Source organism: Myodes glareolus, chromosome 2, assembly GCF_982192425.1.
Source record: "Myodes glareolus chromosome 2, mMyoGla1.1, whole genome shotgun sequence".
Classification (NCBI taxonomy): Eukaryota; Metazoa; Chordata; class Mammalia; order Rodentia; family Cricetidae; genus Myodes; species Myodes glareolus.
The window spans coordinates 96,615,518-96,635,162 of NC_142027.1; the positions used below are offsets into that span (position 1 = coordinate 96,615,518).

A 19,645-nucleotide genomic window follows, 5' to 3' on the forward strand; every position below is an offset into this window, starting at 1 on the left:
TGAACTGAGCTTCCTGGGCTTGTCTGCTGAGCATGTCTTAGCCTAAGATAATACAGACTTTAAGTATGAGGGTTAAGAGACGGTGAGACCCTCAGAAGAAATGGCTCATCCCAGAAGCAAAGGTGTGGACTCCTCAGAGAAGCAAGACACAGGCAAGTGTGGGTGTGTGTGGTGATAGTCTGTAATCTAACAAACAGAGCTTGCCTGAAGATCAGAGTGCAGAGCTAAGCCACTAGAGGCCATCGAGGCCAGGCCGTGGTGGCACACGCCTTGATCATAGTACAGAGACAGAGGCAGAAGGATCTCTATTAGTTCAAGGCCACCCTGGGCTACATGGAATTGATCCAATCTAAAAGAGAAACAGGGCTCACACAAAGGTGATCCCAGCACTTGGGGTCTCGCGCCTTTAATCCCACTAGGAAGGTGGAGATAGGAGTGATGTGGCTGGGCAGAGAGAGGAGTATAAGGCCGAAGGAGACCAAAGCTCAACCCATTCAGTCTGAGGATTCGTAGAGAGAGGATCTTGTTCCCTTTGATCTGAGGATTTGGTAGAGGTAAAAGGTCTCTCTAGTGGCGAACTCCTTTACTTCTCTGATCTTTCAGCATTTATTCCGATATCTGACTCAGGGTTTTTATTATTAAGACCAATTAGAATTCACACTAGAGATTGGGAGTCTCTTGTGGGACTTGTCCCTTGTTATTCTTTTCGATGCTAACAGGTAGGTTTTGAGGCTGGCCAAGGAGCCTGAAATCTGAGATGACAGGGAGCTTTCAGAGGGTTCCTGATAGGATTACTGCCCGTAAGACAGGGATGGAAAGTTAGTAGCAATGCTGCATGTGCGCAGGCAGGCGGGGGTGTGTGCTCATGTGTGCGTGTGTGGTGATGCTCTATGCAAGGGCTCACACATTCAGACCTTGAGCCTAGTTCATTGCAATGCTAGCATCCAGTGTCTGTGAAGGAACGCTTATTATTCGTGTGTCCACGTCCACAGCAAATGTAGACGCTGGTGAGGGGCTCCAGGATGGGGTGGTGGCTCCTTTCATTTCCCGTGTCCTAATTTTGTTTCTCTATCTTGCCTCAACTTTCACCTTTTAAACATAGTGCAGTGCTTTTCTTCTGCCAATTTTTAGCCAGGGATGGTGGTCCAAGCCTTTGGACACAGAAACAAGATGCAACCTGCGCTACAGACTAGCCAAATTAAAAGGAACTTAATTTTAAACGTTTTCTCAAAACCCTATTTCCTTGCTCTGAATCGAAGTTGAGGTACACCTGATTTATTCCATGATTAGTTACTGTGGTAGTTCAGTTTCTCTCATTTTTCTCAGTCAGAGTCTTCTTGTTATATAGTTATACTGAGCTTGAACTCCAGGTGATCAATTCTGTTGCCTCAGTCTCTGGATTTCTGGGATTACAAGCATGAACTGTCAAGTCCAGTCTTTACTTAGAATTTTGTAAACTTGTTATCAATCCGATATAGGTCCACACTGTAACCTTGGCTAGCCTCAAATTCGATTACGCAGCAAAGGATGACCTTGAACTTCTGACCTTCGTGTCTCCTACACCCCAGGAGAGAGGATTATTGATGTGGGTCACCAAGTTCCACTTTGATAAAAATTGTATACCTGAATTGATCGGGCGTGGCCTTTCTTGGGTCGGGCTCTGGCGCCCCCTGCTGCTCATTGTGACGCGGGCCACAGGGCCGCTCAGGCGGCGGAGGTCCGGGCGGAGGTCCGGGCGGAGTGCTGGAGTTATGGTTGAGCCGCTGGAGCAGTTGCTGCAGCTGCAGAAGGACAACCGCGACGGCCGCCTGCGGAAGCAGGAGCTGGAGGAGCTGGTGCGTGGGCTGGAAGCCGAGAGTGAGAGCCTCACCGGGCGTCTGGACGAGCTGCGTGAGCGCGAGCGCAGGTGCGAGGGCACCGAGGGCCCGGGGCAGGCTACTGGCAGCCTCGGCTCTGGGTAGTGGGACCTCAGTCTGGAACTCTCAGGCTGGCGGTAGGATCCTGCGCCTTAGTTTCATCCCTGACCCCACCCCCGCCGCGCAGCCTGCAGCGGAGACGAAGTCAAGCGTCGCGGGCGATTCGAGGGGAGGCGCGCGAGGCGGCACGGGAGCGCGCGGAGCGGGCTCGTGGGCTACTGGAGGCCGCGGAGCAGCACCGGCTGGACCTGGTAAGGGCAAGAACAAAAGGTGGGTCCCGGGGTGGCGAGGCTAGCGGAGGGGTCTAGACAGCCTGGACCCTGTCCGCAGGAGCAACACAATCGGAAGCTGCAGGAAGAGTGGGAGGAGCTGTCCAGCCAGGTACGTACGGAATGTCCCAGGTCATGCCCTCGCCCCCAAGTCCCATAAACTATTCACTCACAAACTCTGTCCCTAGCTTTTCTACTATGGAGGAGAAGAGTTGAGTCAACAGCGAGCAGAGCAGCGACTAGGAACTCAGCTTGCGGCACTGCAGGTATTTGGGTGGAGCCTGGGCGGGGCCATGGGCGGGGAGTGGCTGTGGGCAGGGCCGTGCGCTCTTGTGGGTAGAGCACCCGACCTGAAAACCCGGGAGTGGGGGAGACCAAGCCCAGGGACACAGCGGTGTGCGAGGCCTGCAGGTTCTTGATATCACTTGGATTCTTTCGAAGAAACATTTGGAGCTGGCGGAGGCCAAATTCACCATGCAGGCAGAGGACCTGCGACAGGTGCGAACGGTGCTGGGCTCTGAGGAGGGGACGCGTGGAGAGGGCATGTCCTGGCGATGCTCACCCAGGCCCTTGGCTTCTAGGGGGCGCAGCGTACGGAAGAGGCCTGGGCCAGCTTCCAGGAGCAGAGCGGAGTCCTGCAGGTGCGGCCTCTCGGTTCTGAGAGCCGGTCACTTCTAACTCTCTGCGGCCTCAACCCTTTCTCCTCACCGCCGATCCGCGGTGGACCGCATTCTCCGCCCTGAGTCCCTGTTGCCACCCTCCAGGAGCTGCAGGGGAAGGTGATGGAGGCAGCGGCTGCGCTGGAGGCTACGCGTGGTGGCGCGGAACCGTAAGGGTTGGGACAAGGGAGCACGGCAGGGCAGTGCTAAAGCCGGGCCAGGTGGCCCATCTCCGTGCCTATCCCGCAGGTGGAACTCGCAGCCTCGTCGGGTGCAGGACTGCGCGGGCTCACTCATGGAGGAGGTGGCCAGGGCCGACTGTGTGAGCTCGGGCTGGGGCCCGCGGGCGAAGCTGGGACTCAGACTCTACGAGTGACCTGCTTTCTCCGGGAGACTTGGCTAGTTCCTGGCACAGAGCTGAATGCGTCCCTTTCTCTGCAGGAAAATCGGCTGTTTGGCGGTGCGGGCTTGGGGAGCATCAGGTGAGTGGCTAGCGGTGGCCGGATAGTCCGGATTCCGGGTCTCGGAGCCACCACCCACGCGTTCGTTGTTGGTTTCTCAGGTTGTGGGCGCTCAGCGCACTGCAGACGCTACTGCTGCTCCCACTGGGCTTCCTGGCGTTGCCGCTGCTCTACGTGGCGCTGAGGAGGCCCGACACCGTCGGTCAGGGGCTCCCGGGTAGTCTTGGCTCGGACACGGTATTCCGTAGGCTGCGCTATACGCTGTCGCCTTTGCTTGAATTGCGCGCGCGCGGACTGCTGCCTGCTTAGAGCGCATCATGCCGGCTTGGGCCACCTGCTGCACCTCTGTCTCCTTGGTGCCTACCTGTGTGAAAAGGGCGGGGTGGAGTTTGTGTGTTCCTATGGGCCCAGCGACCCCCTTGTCACCTGGGCGCAGGGGTACCTGTCCTCAGGGATACCTGTCCACATCTGGGCTGCTTGAGTGCCCGGACTGTCCTCCAGTCCGACCCCCTAGGGAGTCGTTTGCTACTGTGAGTCTGAGCTTTGGGCAGGATGAGTACTGGCCTGTCAAGTTCCCTCCGTGGTGTGTGGATTATTTTCCCCGGAATTACTCCAAATCCCCCGCAACATTGGGGTTCCCCTGGGCAGGTTCGAGTTCGCCAAACCCAAACTTCCTCACAGCATCTGAGCACACGGATTGTGTGTGCTTACCACTGTGGGCTTCCTGAGAAACGTGCTAGTGTATACGAGGAATGTCTGCTCAGTGGAAATCAATCTGGGTTGAATTTTGATCCTGTACATATAAGCTCTAGACTACTTACTTATTTGGTGGGGCGGGGGTCTCAGGTCGTTCCAGCTTTGACCTCACAATGCAGCTGAGTGATCTTGAACTACTGATAATCTTGCCTCTGGCTCCTGAGTGTTTGGATTGCAGACATGAGCCACCAGGTGTGGTTTATTCTGTTCTGGGGATCGAACTAAGCATTTGTGAATGCTGAACTATAACCACGCCATTTAAACAATTATAGCTTTTCTGATAAGTTTATTGGCAACATGCTTAATGGCCCGACAAAATGGTCAATGAAGATGAGCATGGAGAAAGCATCTGTTGTGATTAAGGTTAATCGCACCCAGCAGCCTATACACTGTCCATTGAAGTCTTCAGCTCTTCTGCTGGGGTGATGCTGTATGGCTGTCTTGCAAGCACAAGGATGGAAGTTTGATCCCAAGAACCCATGCAAAAAAGCTGGATGTAGCTTGGCGGTGGTGGCGAACACCTTTAATCCCAGCACTTGGGAGGCAGAGGCAGGCGGATCTCTGTGAGTTCCAGGCCAGCCTGGTCTACAGAGTGAGCTCCAGGACAGGCTTAAAATCAACAGAGAAACCCTGTCCCAACCCCCTGCCCTCCCAAAAAAAGCTGGATGTGGTGGTTGTGTCAGTGACCCCAGGGCTGGAGAGGTAGAGACAGGGGCATGTTAGGGAGCTCCAGCCAATGAGAAACTGTCTCAGGAAACTAAGTGGGGGCTAGAAAGATAGATGATTAATGGCATTTGCTAACCCTTTTTATTTTATGTGCATTGGTGCTGTGTTTGCATACATGTCTGTGTGAAGGTATCAGATCTTGGAGTTACAGCTGTGTTTTCACCTGCCATGTGGATGCTGGGAATTGAACTCAGAGGACCTCTGGAAGAACAGTCAGTGCTCTTAACCACCGAGTCATCTCTCCAGCATCCATTTGCTGCTCTCTCTCTCTCTCTCTCTCTCTCTCTCTCTCTCTCTCTCTCTCTCTGTCTCTCTCTCTCTCCAATATATATTAGGATTTTTCTGGGTAGCCTGGAACTCACTCTGTAGACCAGGCTGTCCTCAAACTCACAGACTCACAGAGATGCACCTGCCTCTGCCTCTAAGTGCTGGGATTAAAGGTGTGCGCCACCATCACCCAACTTCCATTTGCTGCTCTTAGAGAGGATCTGGGTTCAGCTTAGAGTATTTACACCAGGTGTCTGACAACATCCTGTAACTCTTGTCCCAGGGGGTCCGATGCCCTCTCTGGCCCCCTCACCAAACACCAGGTATGGTCACAGTGCGCAAACTACACTCACAAATAATTTACAGTCTGGTCTACAGAGTGAGTTCCAGGACAGCCAGGGCGTCTGGAAGTGGCCAGGATTACAGGACTGGGCTGCTACTCCTAGGTTTACTTTTGTTTGCTTTCTCAGTTTCATTCCCACCCAGACTCTGCTTCCATTCCTGCCTACTGACTGTCATTTGGGGGCTACTGGGGATGGGCCTTGGGCATGTCAGGCAAGGCAAGAACTCTCACCACTAAACTACAGAGATAAGGAGACAAAGACCATCCTAGGAACGTCTCCCTTTGGAGAGAATGCCTGTTGGGATGAGTCACAGGCCGAGGCTACACACAGCTAGGGCTGAGGTGTTTGCTTAGTATGCATAGGCCCTGGGTTTGATTATCCTACCAAAACCAAAAGCAGACTCCTTAAGCTCGGGAGTGACTCGAAAGGACCAGGAATTCAAGGGTAGCTTCAACTACAGGGAGGTAGGTTTGAGGCTAGCGAACAAAGCAAATGTAGCACATTTGGGGTTTTTTATTTTTTCCATGTTTACACAAGAAAATACTTCATGTACCCATGTAGTAAGACAGGTGAACAAGTGGGGAATGTGTCCAGTGCAAACAGAGACTCACACCTGTGCTCTCACACCTGCACATACAGCATACTGTTCAGTCTCCTCAACAAGGTTCTGTGCTGCTGTCAGCTCCACGTCCAGGCTGCTCCGGGGCAGCAGAGGTTCCAGCTGCCTCAGTAGGGGATATCGTTCTGGTAGTACTGGATCATGTCATAGGTTCGGCTCCTGGAAGGCCAAGCAGGAGAGTGAGGAGCCTCATCTCTCAGAGCCCTTCCCACCTGCTTGCCCTTGGCAAGGCTCAGGGCCGGTGGGTGACTTGCCTGTTGCTGAGGAAACAGTTCTGGATGACCTTCATGATAAAATTCGCTGCCTCTCGCTCTGTCATGTTAGGGCTGAATCTGTGTCTGGGGAGAGATGAAAGGCTGCATTTGTGGGAACCTGTTGAGGCCCCTTCTTCTGGTGTGACCTAGTGTGGCCCCTGATCTTTCCAGCAACTACTACGCCACTTGGGGAGCTCAAGGCCATCTTGCTGTCCAGGAAGCCTATCTGCTCTGGGGTTCCCAGGACACAAAAGGTTTCTAGGTAGAGCCCCAGCACAGTGACAGCCCTTCCCCAAGGCACCTACTTCAAAAGCTTGATTGTCTGGCCTCGGAAACAGGGCAGGCCTGTGTCCAACATGAGTGTAACTAGGGAGACGACGGCATCCATGTAGGGCCTGTGGAGACAGCAAGGGTAGGAAACAAAGCCAGCCTGAGCAGGGACCTGGCTACCAATCATAGGATCCACCTCTACTTTCCACCCATTTGGCTTGCCTCCCTCAGCCATGCTCACGCAGCCTGTATGGCTGAGTGTCCTTCCCTATCCCCAGCATGCCAGGCTTCCAGCTGCGGTTTCAAAGATGCTCTGTTGGACTTAACCACAGTAGCATGTGGAATGTCCCATCTGGTTGATGTCAGTCTATCATGTAGCTTTGGAGGTGCGGGGGCTACAGTGAAAGGGTGGCCAGGAAGTCCAGAGGGGGAACCCAAGGCTGGAGGGTGCTGGCAGATGAGGTCAGTTGTGGGAGACTGCAGGATGGGGCTGGTGGTTCAGAATTGGAAGCTGCTCACAAAGGTAGACTAGGTGATTAGAAGGCAAGGCCCTTCACTTCTTCTTTTTTTTAAAAATATTTATTTATTTATTTATTATGTATACAATATTCTGTCTGTGTGTATGCCTGCAGGCCAGAAGAGGGCACCAGACCCCATTACAGATGGTTGTGAGCCACCATGTGGTTGCTGGGAATTGAACTCAGGACCTTTGGAAGAGCAGGCAGTGCTCTTAACTTCTGAGCCATCTCTCCAGCCCCCGGCCCTTCACTTCTTAAAGATTTACGGCTGGGTGGTGGTGGCACACACCTTTAGTCCCAGCACTTGGGGGGTAGAGACAGATTTCTGTGAGTTTGAGGCCAGCCTGGTCTACAGAGTGAGTTCCAGGACAACTGGAGCTACATAGTGAGACCTTGTCTTGAAACAAAAAATTATCTTTATGTGTGCGCACGTGTTTGAGCGTATGCATGTATGTGTGGGCAGTGGATGGGGGAGCTGGGGTAACAGGCGTCTGACTGTAGTCAGCCACCTGATGTGAGCGCTGAGCCGCCCTCACTACTACTGAGCCTGACTCCCTCCTCCCCACCTTCACATCCCTTCCATGTGGCCCATGGGCTCACCGCACAGCCAGATAACCTCGGACACACATCTCCATGAACCACTTGAAGGGTGTGGCTTCCATCTTGCCCCCCATAATCATCACCATTTCATCTGTCAGCTTGATGTCTGGTTCCCAGCCAAGGTTGCCACCTGGTGAGCTTTCGAACATGAAGCCAAAGTCTGCAAAATCCCAAAAAGCTGCCTGTAACTGGGGTAGGAGTGAGGTCAGGGGGGTTTATTTCTAGCAGAGAAGGCCTCAGCTACAGGGGCCTGAGTGGGGGAGGAGGAGCTCATGCCAGGCTAGAGCAGAGGCATTCCACCAGCTTCCCGTCTACCCAGAGTGTGGGCTACCATTCTAGTTCCCAGCCCCCTAGGGCCTGGCTGGGCAAAGGGAAGGTAGAGTGGCACAGCCTGGCTGACCGATGTGGATGATGTGACCCTTCTTGTCCAGCATGATGTTGCCATTGTGCCTGTCCTTGATCTGCAGCAGGAACAGTAGGAGGCTGTAGGCAGCCATGCTTCGGATAAAGTTGTAGCGTGCCTGTGTGGAGAGGGCTGTGGTCTCACCCTGGCTCTGTGTGACTAAGGCAGAGCTCACAGCAGTGAGTACAGCTGTGTGGAAAGCAGACAGCAGCACTTTCTGCAACCACGGTTCTAGGCCTCTCTTGGGGACTGCTTTAGCTCCTACTAGAGGCAGACAGGAGGAGGTGAGCTGAGGCTGTGGGGTTAGCTACCTGCTGGAAGGCCAGGGTAGACTCATCCCCATACTGGCGTGTGAAGTAGTCATACATGCCGAAGTCAGTTTGGCGGCCCAGCTGGTCTCGGGAGGTACAGTCCGGTATGCACTCAATCACCCCGCACTGGAAGGGAGGGAGAAGGGACAGTCAGGTGGGAGCAGTGATGTGCTGGCCCCGTTGCCTATCACACTCCAGGAACTCACCCCAGGGGCGGTAGCCACCACCCGGTAGGGAAAAACAAAGAGGTCCAGGCCGACCAGCTGGAAGATGTTCTTGAAGAGGTCAATGATCTGCAGAGCTAACATGTCCTGGACCGGAGAAGGCACAGGGTGCAGTCAGGGTCCTTTCTTCAGCCCTGGGACCACTCAGAAACTAGTCGCCCTCGAGGTTCACAGTGGGGACGAGGGCAGGCTGTGGCCAAATGACAGCCTAGAGGTCTGGCCTCACTGCCCACCTGGCTGGGCTGTCACAAGATTGCCCTGAGGATGTGGGAGTGAGGCCGTCCCTGATGGTGCAGGGTGGGCCTGGGAGCAGGGGTTTCTGGGTTTGTTCTGATGCCTCCAGAGCACCTGAATCATAAAGTGCATAAAGGTTACATGTCACAACATAAGGGGCTCTTCTTTGGTGTCACTAGGAGATAGTGCCTTGCCCTGCCAGCCTAAACAAGGCCAGCTCTGTCACCTGTCGGCAGTCATCCCCCACTTTGAAGATGGCTGCTTGCCAGCAGATCTTCTTGCCGTCAGCCTCCTGCCCGCGGCACTCATCCTCAGCGTCCGAGCGGCACTGCAGACCTGGGGAGGGGAGGGGTGCTCTGTTAGCCTGAGGTCATGAGGAGGCCGCCTAGGTTTGAGAAAGAACTGGGATCTTGATAATCACTTTAGCAGAGCACTAAGGGGTCCCAAGAAACGCCATGAGTTACCATGTGGGATCACAGGGCCTGGAGTTTTCCCAAGAACACACAAGTTTACAAGGAACTGAAACAGAGTCCCCTGGGGTCCAAGCTGAGGACTCAGGGCCAAAACACAGCCAGGCCACTGAAGACATTTCCACACTGCTCTGTAACCCAACAGAGTTCATACCCCAAACCACAACTGTGATCTTCTTTGGAATTAAGGTATTTGAAGATGCCAGTCATAGTAGATGACAAGTGTCCTTTTAAGAGAGACTTGTCAGGTCACACAAGGCAGGCAGAGGTGCTGGGATGTTAAGCAGCATCACCTACATAGATTGCAACAACTGCAGGAGGGCGAGCCAGAGAACACCCAGCCCAGAATTTAGATTCCTGCTTGGCCACAGCCTGACCCTTCCCTCACTGAGCATGCTGGCCTACATCCTGACGTCAGCCTCCAGATCTGTGAGGCTGCACACTTCTCTGGGTGCCACTCAGACTATGCTCTCTACAGAGCCTGAAGCAACCAGTGTGCCCACAAAGGCTCAGTAGCTGGGCTTCGGGGATGAGGGGTGGGGGGGGCAGATTCCAGGGTAAGCAAGCGCTGCTGCAGAGCACCCTGCCATTTCCAGAGGAAAGGTGAGTCCGCAGGGAGACACATGGCAGACATCTTTGATAGGATGCTTGTAATACAGCAGCACGGGTGAGGAGAGGCACCCAGACGTGAGGGTTCTCTTACTGACCTTCTTTTTCAAGCTCGCTCACTCCACAGCGCTTCACCTTAAACTTGGCCAGATAGGGCGCCTTCGCAGCACTGAGAGAGGAAGGAGCACATGAGCACGGTGGAGACTGCTGGTGTGGGGCAGGGTGGGGACGGGCACTCACCTCTGCATGGGCGTTCCTGACTTGTAGTCAATGTCCAGCACAATTGCTTCAGGGTTGCTAGGCAGGTAGCAGCCTGGGCAGGCATAGAAGGAGGTACAGGGAGCTACGTGTCACCATGGAGCCACAGCCAGTCCCCAGTCCAGGCTTCCCATGCAGAGCAGCCGGATGAGGACCCTGACTTGTCCTGTGCTCACTGTGAGTCTGCCCTTCCTGACCCAGACCCTTCGGGATCCATCCAGACAAGCCTCCCAGGAGATGCTTCTCCAGAATGTTCTGGACTTTAGCTTTGTGGCAACTACCCTGCTGCTGTCTGGATAAGTTTTGGGTTTGCTTCACTCTCAGTGGAGACTCCCACCCTGGCTGCACTGGCCTAGCATGCTCTAACACACTCCTCCATCTCCGTGTTCTGTGAACGGCCAGGTACTCCTGTTTCTCAGTGTGGGTTTGAATAGGTATGGCTCCCATAGACCCGTGTGTTTGAATGTTTGGTCATAGGAAATGTGTCACTGTGGGGTGGGCTTTGAGGTCTCAGAAGCTCAAGCCAGGCCTAATGGCTTATAGTTCTCTTCCTGCTGCCTGTGGATCAAGATATAGAATTCTTTGCTACCTCTCCAGCACCATGTCTGCTAGCGTGCCGCCATGCTTCCCACCGTAGGACAATGGACTATCTCCAAACTGTAAGCCAGCCCCAACTAAATGTTCTTTTGCACGAGCTGCTGTGGTTATGGTGTCTCTTCACAGCAACAGAAAACTAAGACACTCAGCAGAAAAGAGGAAGTTCATCCCTCGGGTGTCGGATGCTGGAGGTCCCAAGTGTGTGATGCGGCTAGCCAAGCCCTGTTTCCACATCAGTCCCTTGTGCCTCACTGGCCCTGAGGTTGCCGGCTTACCAGGCTGCACCTTCACTTCAGACAGAGCTGACAGACAAGCCTTCTTTCTTTCTTCGCCTTTAGGGTAGGGCCTGAGAAACAAGACAGAGATGCTCTGGACATGGTGGCACATAGCTCAGATGTGGGAGCTGGAAGGCATCCTCTGCTATCTAGTGAGTCTGAGGCCAGCTTGGGTTACACTGAACTGTCTGAACAAACAAGCAGAGGGTTCTGCTCTAGTTGCAGACACTGGCCTCCAGGGACAGAAAGCTCACCTGACCCTACCAGGCTCAGGTTGTCAGGAAACCATCCATAGCAACTCCTGCCCTGCATTCCTTAGAGAAGCCAGATGGCCTCACAGGGTGGCAGGGGCCCAAGTGGAGCAGTTTTTGGCAGCTCTGCCCTCAATTTTATGGTGCATGTGCTGCTGTTACGGTACTGAGAGAAGAGGTGACTGCGGGGCCCCACCCAGTTCCGGGCTGAAATGCCTTTGCTTTTTCTTTTCTTTTGTCTTTTTCGCTTTTTGAGACAGGATTTCTCTGTAGCTTTAGAGCTTACTGTAGAACTCGCTCTGTAGACCAGGCTGGCCTCAAACTCACAGAGATCCATCCACCTGTCTCTGCCTCTGGAGTGCTAGGATTAGAGCGTGCATCACCACCGCCCGGCCCTGAAATGTCATTTCTGTAACTTACTGTGTGACCTTTGCTGGTGAGCCCTGTGACCTGGCTCAGCTAAGGTGAGGCTGAGGGTAACTGCAACTTTGTTGTGTCATGATACCCTGGAAATGCACCTTCCTGCTGAGCTGAATCTGGGAGTGTTCTCCAAAGGCTCATGTACTAAGGACAGGGGTTCACCTTTAACTCCCCAGTGAGGGCAGGCACAGCTGCACACACCTTTAGTCCAGCACCTAGGAGGCAGAGGCAGATGGATAACTGAATTTGAGACCAGCCTGGTCTACATGCTGAGTTTCAGAAAAGTCAGGACTATATAGAGAAACCCTGTCTCAACTCTTGCCCACCCCAAAATTCTCCAATGAGGAGTTTTAGGTCTCTAGGGCTATAACTTTGCAGGGGGTTAAGGGGCACCATTGTTTTTCTCTGCTACAGTTGTTACATGTGCTGAGCACATGATCACTAAGAAGACATCCATATTGTCCCCCATCTCCCCTTTTGTATGCATTTTGTTTTTGAGAGGGTCTCTCTATATTGCTCTGGCTCTCTGGAAAATCACCTTGTAAGCCAGGTTGGCCCCAAACTCACAGAGGTCAACCTGCTTCTGTCTCCCAGGTACTGGGATTGATTAAAGGTGTGTGCCACCACGCCCGGCTACACTGTTCTCTTGAGCTGATTGTCTCAGGTGTTGTAGTGACATACTTCTCTACCCTTTTGTGTGTGGTCAGGGCCCCTGGGAACAGGGAGAGGACCCTCAGTGAACACAACAGGAGCCTGCACACACACCGAGGGCATGTTAAGGAGTGGAAGAAGCTGGGAAGAGCTGTGCCCAATGCTCTTTTCCCTAGGTGACCTTGGGCAAATGTCAAATGCCAAAGATGCTCTGCCTTGCCCCATGCTAGTAGGCAAGAGCCCTGAAGTGCAGAGCGCAGAGCTCAGGCTGGGAGAGGAGAGTAGGCGGGATGAAGACAAGACATCTCAGAAAACTGTCTCAGTGAGCCACTTACTTGATGATGGCTGACACATTTGTGATCTTGTTAAAGAAATCAAATTCTCGTTGATAGAAATCTTTGGCTGGGCCTGATAGGGACCCTGTGATCTCTTCTACTAACTGCTCCAGAAGGTCACCAATGTCAGCTGAGGAGACAAAGATGGTGAGTTTTTATGACTGCCACAGAGACCCAGAAAAGAAAACCCTTAGCCAGATGGTGACACATGCCTTTAACCCCAGCACTCAGGTGGGTCTCTGAATTGGAGGCCAGCCTGCTCTACAAAGTGAGTTCCAAGACAGAGAAACCCTGTCTTGAAAAACAAAACCAGGGGCTGGAGAGATGGCTCAGCGGTTAAGAGCACTGGCTGTTCTTCCAGAGGACCCGGGTTCAATTCCCAGCACCCACATGACCGCTAACAACTGTCTGTAACTCCAGTTTCTGGGGATCTGATACCTTCACACCAATCCACGTAAAATAAAGTTAAATAAATTAATAAAAAAAGAAAGAAAAACAAAACTAACCAACCAAACAAGGCCCCTTAAATATTAAAGATGTTTGCTAGACAGTCAGCTGGAGCTCTCCCAGCACCCTGCCTGCATGTGCAATGGACTCTAGACCTGATAAAGGACACAACATGCCACCATTTCCCCCTCATTGTTGACACTGGTCCTGATGGTGGGTAAAATTGCTAGCCCCTAAACAAAGCTCAAGGCAGGGCCTATATGACCAGTTACCAATTGTTTGTTTTGAAGCACTACTTCTCAAGTGCTATGTTTCTAGATGTGTGACTCTCCTTCTGACTTACTTGGTGCTGGGGACTTAACTCTGGACTTTATGCATGTCTAACATCTGGTTCCGGTTATTGGCTTTGTTATAGTCTACTTTTTTTTTTTTTTTCTGAGACAGGGTTTCTCTGTAGCTTTGGAGCCTGTCCTGGCAGTAGCTCTGTAGACCATGCTAGCCTCGAACTCACAGAGATTCGCCTGCCTCTGCCTGTGCTGGGATTAAAGGTGTGCACCACGACTACCCGGCTATACTCTACTTTTAAAACATGCCTTTTCAGTATTATGTGTGAGCAAACAGAATGTGCACGCAAGGCCACTGACACCCATGAAGACCCCATGGATGTGAGAAGCACCTGGCTGTCTATGAGATGTTCCTTTGTATGTGGGTTATATATGTGTGCACATGGAGGCCAGAGGTTGGTGTGGGAGAATTGCCAGCCATCATGTTACAAGAGGTCAACCTTAACTTTGCCTGTTTAGGTTTCTGAGAGTCTCTCACTTATGGTTTGGTGAAGAATCTGGGCTGTCTGGTTAGCAGCCCTAAGAACCTGTCTGTCTCAGTATTTCCAGCTCAGGGAATGCAGATCTCTGTGTCAATCCTGGTGTTCATTTTGCACTTAGGGTTGCACACAGGCCATGGTACTTGTGTGGAGGTCAGAGAACAGTTTGCAGGAGCTGGCTTTCTTTCAATCTAATTTAGGTCAGGTTTAATGACTTTACCCACTGAGTTGTCTGGATGGATTGGTTATTTATTGATATACTTGAGATAGGGTCTCAGGGTGACCTTGAACTTTTCCCGCTTCTACCTCCAGAGTGAGAACGCTGTGATTACAGATGTGTGCCACCATGTCTGGTTCATGGCTTTCTATATTACTTTTTAAATTTATATTTTTCTTTCCTTTAAAAAGCATCAATAGCCAGGCAGTGGTGGCACACGCCTTTAATCCCAGCACTCAGGAGGCAGAGGCAGGCAGAGCTCTGTGAGTTTGAGGCCAGCCTGGACTACAAGAGCTAGTGCCAGGACAGCCAGGGCTGTTACACAGAGAAACCCTGTCTTGAAAAAGACAAAACAAAACAAAACAGAAAAACAAAACAAAAACCAGCAACAAATCTGGTTTCCTGGAGTCCAGACGAGACTACCTGCAGCGCAGGGCGAGCAGCTTTGAGACCCCTGCTCTCTGCTTTCTCCTCCCAGATTGCGGGCACCGGCCACCACACCTGGCTTTTTGGAGCCAGAGTTTCAGGTGTCCCAAATTGACCTTGAAGCTCTGATCTTTCAGTTTCTAACTTCCAAGATTACAGGTGTGCACCACTACATCTGGTTTAGGTGGTGTTGGCTTTGTGCATATTAGGCAAACATTCTACATACGTACCTCCTTAAAAGGCAGGGTTTCGTGTAAATGAGGCTAGCCTGAACTACTGATCTTCCTGGTTCTACCTTCCAGATACTGACAAAGGCATGTGTCACCCCCTCCCCTCAGGGTTTCCCTGTAGCTTTGGAGCCTGTCCTGGAACTAGCTCTTGTAGACCAGGCTGGCCTCAAACTCACAGAGATCTGCCTGCCTCTGCCTCCCAAGTACTGGGATTAAAGGCATGTGCCACCACCGTCTGGCTGAGATGATTTTTTTTTCTTTTTTAAAGACAGGGGTTTGCTATACAGTCTTGGCTGGCTGGGAACTCACTGGGGTCAGTCTGCCTCTGGCTTCTGAATGCTGGTCCTAAAGATGTGCACCACCACACCCAGTTTTCTTGGTTTGTTTTTTTTTTCTTTTTTTCTTTTTTCCTTGAGACAAGCCTTTAAGGAAGGCCTCAGAGGAAGGCCCTGAGTTCAAGGCCACCCTGGTGAACAAAGCAAATTCTAAAACAGTCAGGGCTACTCAGAGAAGCCTTGTTGAGGAGGGGCGGTGTCATTCTCACATAGTTCAGGCTCTCCTTAAACTTGCCTTAGCCTCCTAAGTATTGGGATTAAAGGACTGTGCCATTAGGCCTGGCTGGAGCAATAGAAATTAAAGCCAACAAAAACAACACATAGTCCTATACTAAACTTGAGTTGGAAGAGGCTAGTCCAGTCTCAAAATGGGTGTAAAATGTTGTTGAGTCACCTCTAGCGTGGCTCTGGCCACTAGGATGGAGGGAGGCAAGCCATGCTCCAAAGGAATCAGAGCAGTTGAGGAAGCTGTTACCGATGGCCTGGACTTTGAAACCACAGATGATAGCTTAAGAGACCGTTCTGAGAAATGAGGAACACTTACAGACTGTGTGGTAATGAGAGACCCCAATAAAGCATCCAAGGCTTTGGTGCAGAGACTTGATGTGGCAATGTATGGTCAGCCACAAGAGGTGGTTGAGTGTGTGGTGAGGCCAAGGAGAGCTGTTTCTAGAGAGATTCTGGAAAGCCTGGCGCTCACTCAACAGTGAAGAAAGTGCTGGTTGGTGGCATTAAAGGAGACACAGAAGGATGTAATCTGAGAGGCTACTTTGACAAGTATGGCAAGATAGACTGGGTGGTGGTGACACAGGCCTTTAATGCCAGCACTCAAGCAGGCAGATCTCTGTGAGTTCAAGACCAGCCTGGTCTACAGAGTGGGTTCCAGGACAGCCAGGGCTACACAGAGAAACCCTGTCTTGAAAAACAAACAAACAAAAGGAAAGTATGGCAAGATGAAAACCACAGAAGTTATGAAAGACAGGCGAGAGAAAAAAGAGGGCTTGGCTTTGTAACTTTTGATGATCACAGTACAATTGATGACATTGTTTGGAGTACTTTACTATTAATGAGCCTGATTGTAAGTGAAAAAAGGCCCTTTTGAAAAAAGAAATGCCATTATGTGACCACAGAGTGATTGTTGAGTAGATCTGGTCATTTTATGTGTCAAGGAGGAACTTTTGTTGTGGTGGAAACTTTGGTGGAAGAGGAAGCTATGGTGGTGTCCTGGTTATGGTAGCAGAGGAGGTCATGGTGGTAGTGGACCAGGACATAGAAACCAAGGTGGTGGTGGAGGAGGAGGAGATGATGGTTACTGTCAATAAAGGACATTTTGAATCAAGTGGCGCAAGCCTTTAATCCCAGCTCTCGGGAGGCGGAGGCAGGTGGATCTCTGTGAGTTGGAGGCCAACCTGGTCTACAAGAGGGAGTTCCAGGACAGGCTCTAAAGTGACAGAGAGACCTACCTTGTCTTGAAAAAACAAACAACCAAAAAGGAGGAAATTTTGGTGGAAGTAGCTATAGTGGTAACTATGCTGATTTTGGAAATCACATTACGGTCCAATGAAAGGGGACAGTGCTGACTGACGGTGCTCAGGTTTCTGTGGTGGTGCTCATGGGTCTGGTGCTGTGAGTGTGAATACAGATGCACACAGAAGGTTTTGTTTTCAGACGGTCTGTGTGTAGCCTTAGCTGGCCTGAACGTGCGCCTTAGACCAGGTTGGTCTTGAACTCACTGAGATTCACCTGCCTCTGCCTCCTGAGTGCCACGATTTAAGGCGTGTGCCACCATGTCCAGCTCTTTACTTTTTATTTATTTATTTGTGTGTGTGGAGATACTGCGGCACACATGTGGAAGCCAAAGGACAACGTGCAAGAGTCTCTTCTCTCCTCCCACCATGTGTGTTCCAGGAATTAAGCTCATTTTTCAGGTTTAATGACAAGTGCCTTTATCTGCTTAGCTAGGTATGGGAACAGAGGCGGGAGAGTCAGAGTAAGTTCTGGGCTACACAGCAAGCCCTGTCACAAATAAGCAAGTGAGCAAGCACACCAAAGGGCAAAGTGTGAGGCTTTACAGGTTACTGTCTGAGAGCTGCTCCTGACTCTGACAGGACAGGCAGCTGGCCAGCAGGGAGTTCTCATACCCCAGGAGCCAAGTGTCATCTTACACCAAAGGATCAATGAAGGAAGCCTGCTCTCTATGTTCAGGGGTGAGGACAGGACGTGGGGTGGTCTCCAGGCTGGGGTAGCACACACACAGAGGACCTCTAAAGGAGATGATGACGGGAAGAGGCCTGAGAGGCCAAGACACTCACGGTCTTTCTGGTGCCCTTCTTCATCGAGGTAGATGTTAGTTTTCATATTCCAGATGAACTGGTGTGCCAGAAGCTGGGATTTGGCTGCTGCCCAGAGAATGTACTCACGCACATAGCCCATCTGTAGGAGGGAAGGTCACAATCAGCCTTTACTCCTGGAGGAAACTCTTCCTAACCTCGTGCAAGAGGAAACTACCACCATGGCTGTTTGCTTCCACACGCTGTTTGCTTCCCAGCTGTGTGGATGGACCCATTAGGGTTAGCTGAGGGGCCAGGGCAGTAGCCAAAGGCTGGCCACTCATGGGCTAGGTTCAGGGCATGAAGTGTACAGTACAGGCCTGGGTCTCCTGTGTGGTCCCCCCTTGGTATTTAAGAACCATGACTCTCAATTTCAACAGCTGTCAAATACAAGAAACACGTAGGCTAGGTATCAGAAACTCACTTATAAGGTTGTGCAGACCACCATTCCACAGTGGCAGAATCCAGAGAGCTCGGGTGTGCATAGAGCAGCATGCAGTCAACACACTGATGGCTGCCTCTTATGGACCCCTCTCTTTTTCCATTGCACTGTTCCCTACCATTATCTGGTAGCTTCAGGGTGGAGACAGCACAGACTCACCGAGGGAGAAGGCTGGGAAGAGACCTGCTGGCACCTCAGTGCTAGAGTGCTAGCCTCCAGGTTTAGTTTAGTTTTTAGTTAAAACAATTATGTGTATGGGTGTTTTGCCTACACACATGTCTGTGCATCATGTGTGTGTCTGGTATCCATGAAGGTCAGAAGAGGAGTTGGATGCCCTGGAGCTGGAATTACATATGGATAGTTGCTAGCCATCATGTGGGTGGTGGAAACGGAACCTGGTTCTCTGCAAGGGCAACTTAACCACTGAGCCAGCTCTTCAGTTCCAGGATTTATTTATTTATCTATTTTTTTTTGTATTACTGAGAGACATCCTCCCTATGTAGTCCTGGTTCCTGGAACTTGCTATGTAGACCAGGCTCACCTCGAACTCAAACTCTACCTGCCTCTGCCTCCCAAGTGCTGGGATTAAAGGTGTGTGCCACCACAGCTGGTAAAATATACTTGTTTTCTAAAATTTCATTTATTATTTTTTGTTTGTGTGAGTGCATGAATGCCACAGTGTGCATGTGATGGTCAGGGGACAGCTCTACAGTTGGTCCCCTCTTCCCACCATGGGGTGAGTGATTGGACTCCGAGGTCAGGTTCCTGTGACAAGCACTTTTATCTTGGGTGCTTGTAATGTCTTGTTTACGTCACCTGGTTGTTGCCACTTTCTGTGCAGTGTGATCAGAACATATCTTTTATCAGTTCACCTAAGCCTCGCCACTTTCCTAGGACAACAGCCAGACTCAGGGAGGTCATGTGATTTGCTGAGCCCTAACCCAACAAAGGGGACCCTAGAACAAGCTGCTCACCCGTAGGAAACAGTTAAGGCGATGTACCAGAGCCCGCCCTCTCAGCAGAGCATGAGTGGCCTCAGGATGGGGCAGTAAGAATAAGGGCTCTTTGTAACTGCACAGTCCTGTTCCTGAGGGAGCTGTGCCAGTACATACCTTGTCATATCTGAGGGCCTGCACAATCTGGGGGATGTAGAACAGAATGGCATCCTGTAGAAGGAAGAAGGAATGTGACCTCAGTTATAACAATTCAAACAATAATGAGTGCTGGACCTGCACATGGGATGCTGCCTCCTGCTGGACAACTGGGGAAGGTGCTGAGGACAACACACATTGGTGGAAACAAGCACATACAATGTAAGGAGAGGAGCCTGCCCAAGGTCAATGCTGGTGCTGAAGCTGTAGTAAGCAGAGCTCTACAACATGGTTACCACACAGAGTCTCTAGGATCCCTAAGACTTTGCTGTTGGTGTAAGAGGCATGGGTACACTACTCACTTCTTACAGCAAGGACCAAACTCAAGTAAACTTTCTTTTTAACCAAAAGATCCAATGAAAACTTTAAAAAAAAAAAGCCTAAAACTAGAAAATACACATGAATTACAACTAATTTTTTTTCTCTTTTCTTTTCTTTTTTTTTTGAGAAAGGGTTTCAGTGTGTATCACTGTGTAGCCCTAGCTGGTCTAGAACTCAGAAATACCTCTGCTTCCCTGGTGTTGGCGTTAAAGGCGTGTACCTCCAA

At 51.3% G+C, this 19,645-nt stretch overlaps 2 protein-coding genes across 2 annotated transcripts in view; one reads left to right on the forward strand and one right to left on the reverse strand.

The window, feature by feature from the left end:
* Nucleotides 1-1,704: 1,704 nt before the first annotated feature.
* Tmem191c (transmembrane protein 191C) lies at nt 1,705-3,658 on the forward strand. The gene is given in 10 exon segments (XM_085684529.2): nt 1,705-1,935; nt 1,938-2,167; nt 2,247-2,297; nt 2,374-2,451; nt 2,627-2,683; nt 2,767-2,826; nt 2,950-3,014; nt 3,094-3,166; nt 3,286-3,326; nt 3,407-3,658. Coding segments are annotated over 10 exon segments (1,047 nt in total). The 5' UTR covers nt 1,705-1,751; the 3' UTR covers nt 3,615-3,658.
* A 2,233-nt stretch (nt 3,659-5,891) lies between these two features.
* Pi4ka (phosphatidylinositol 4-kinase alpha) overlaps nt 5,892-19,645 on the reverse strand; it is a 125,314-nt gene continuing 111,560 nt past the window's right edge. The window contains exons 42-55 of the mRNA XM_085684518.2: nt 19,060-19,113; nt 17,488-17,608; nt 12,698-12,827; nt 11,041-11,111; nt 10,151-10,223; nt 10,009-10,079; nt 9,058-9,167; nt 8,580-8,684; nt 8,374-8,499; nt 8,060-8,180; nt 7,660-7,819; nt 6,577-6,666; nt 6,272-6,355; nt 5,892-6,176 (exon numbers count right to left, since the gene is read on the reverse strand). Of these exons, the coding sequence (XP_085540644.1) occupies nt 6,125-6,176; nt 6,272-6,355; nt 6,577-6,666; nt 7,660-7,819; nt 8,060-8,180; nt 8,374-8,499; nt 8,580-8,684; nt 9,058-9,167; nt 10,009-10,079; nt 10,151-10,223; nt 11,041-11,111; nt 12,698-12,827; nt 17,488-17,608; nt 19,060-19,113 (1,368 nt within the window). The 3' untranslated portion in view covers nt 5,892-6,124. The remainder of the gene's footprint in view (nt 6,177-6,271; nt 6,356-6,576; nt 6,667-7,659; nt 7,820-8,059; nt 8,181-8,373; nt 8,500-8,579; nt 8,685-9,057; nt 9,168-10,008; nt 10,080-10,150; nt 10,224-11,040; nt 11,112-12,697; nt 12,828-17,487; nt 17,609-19,059; nt 19,114-19,645) is intronic.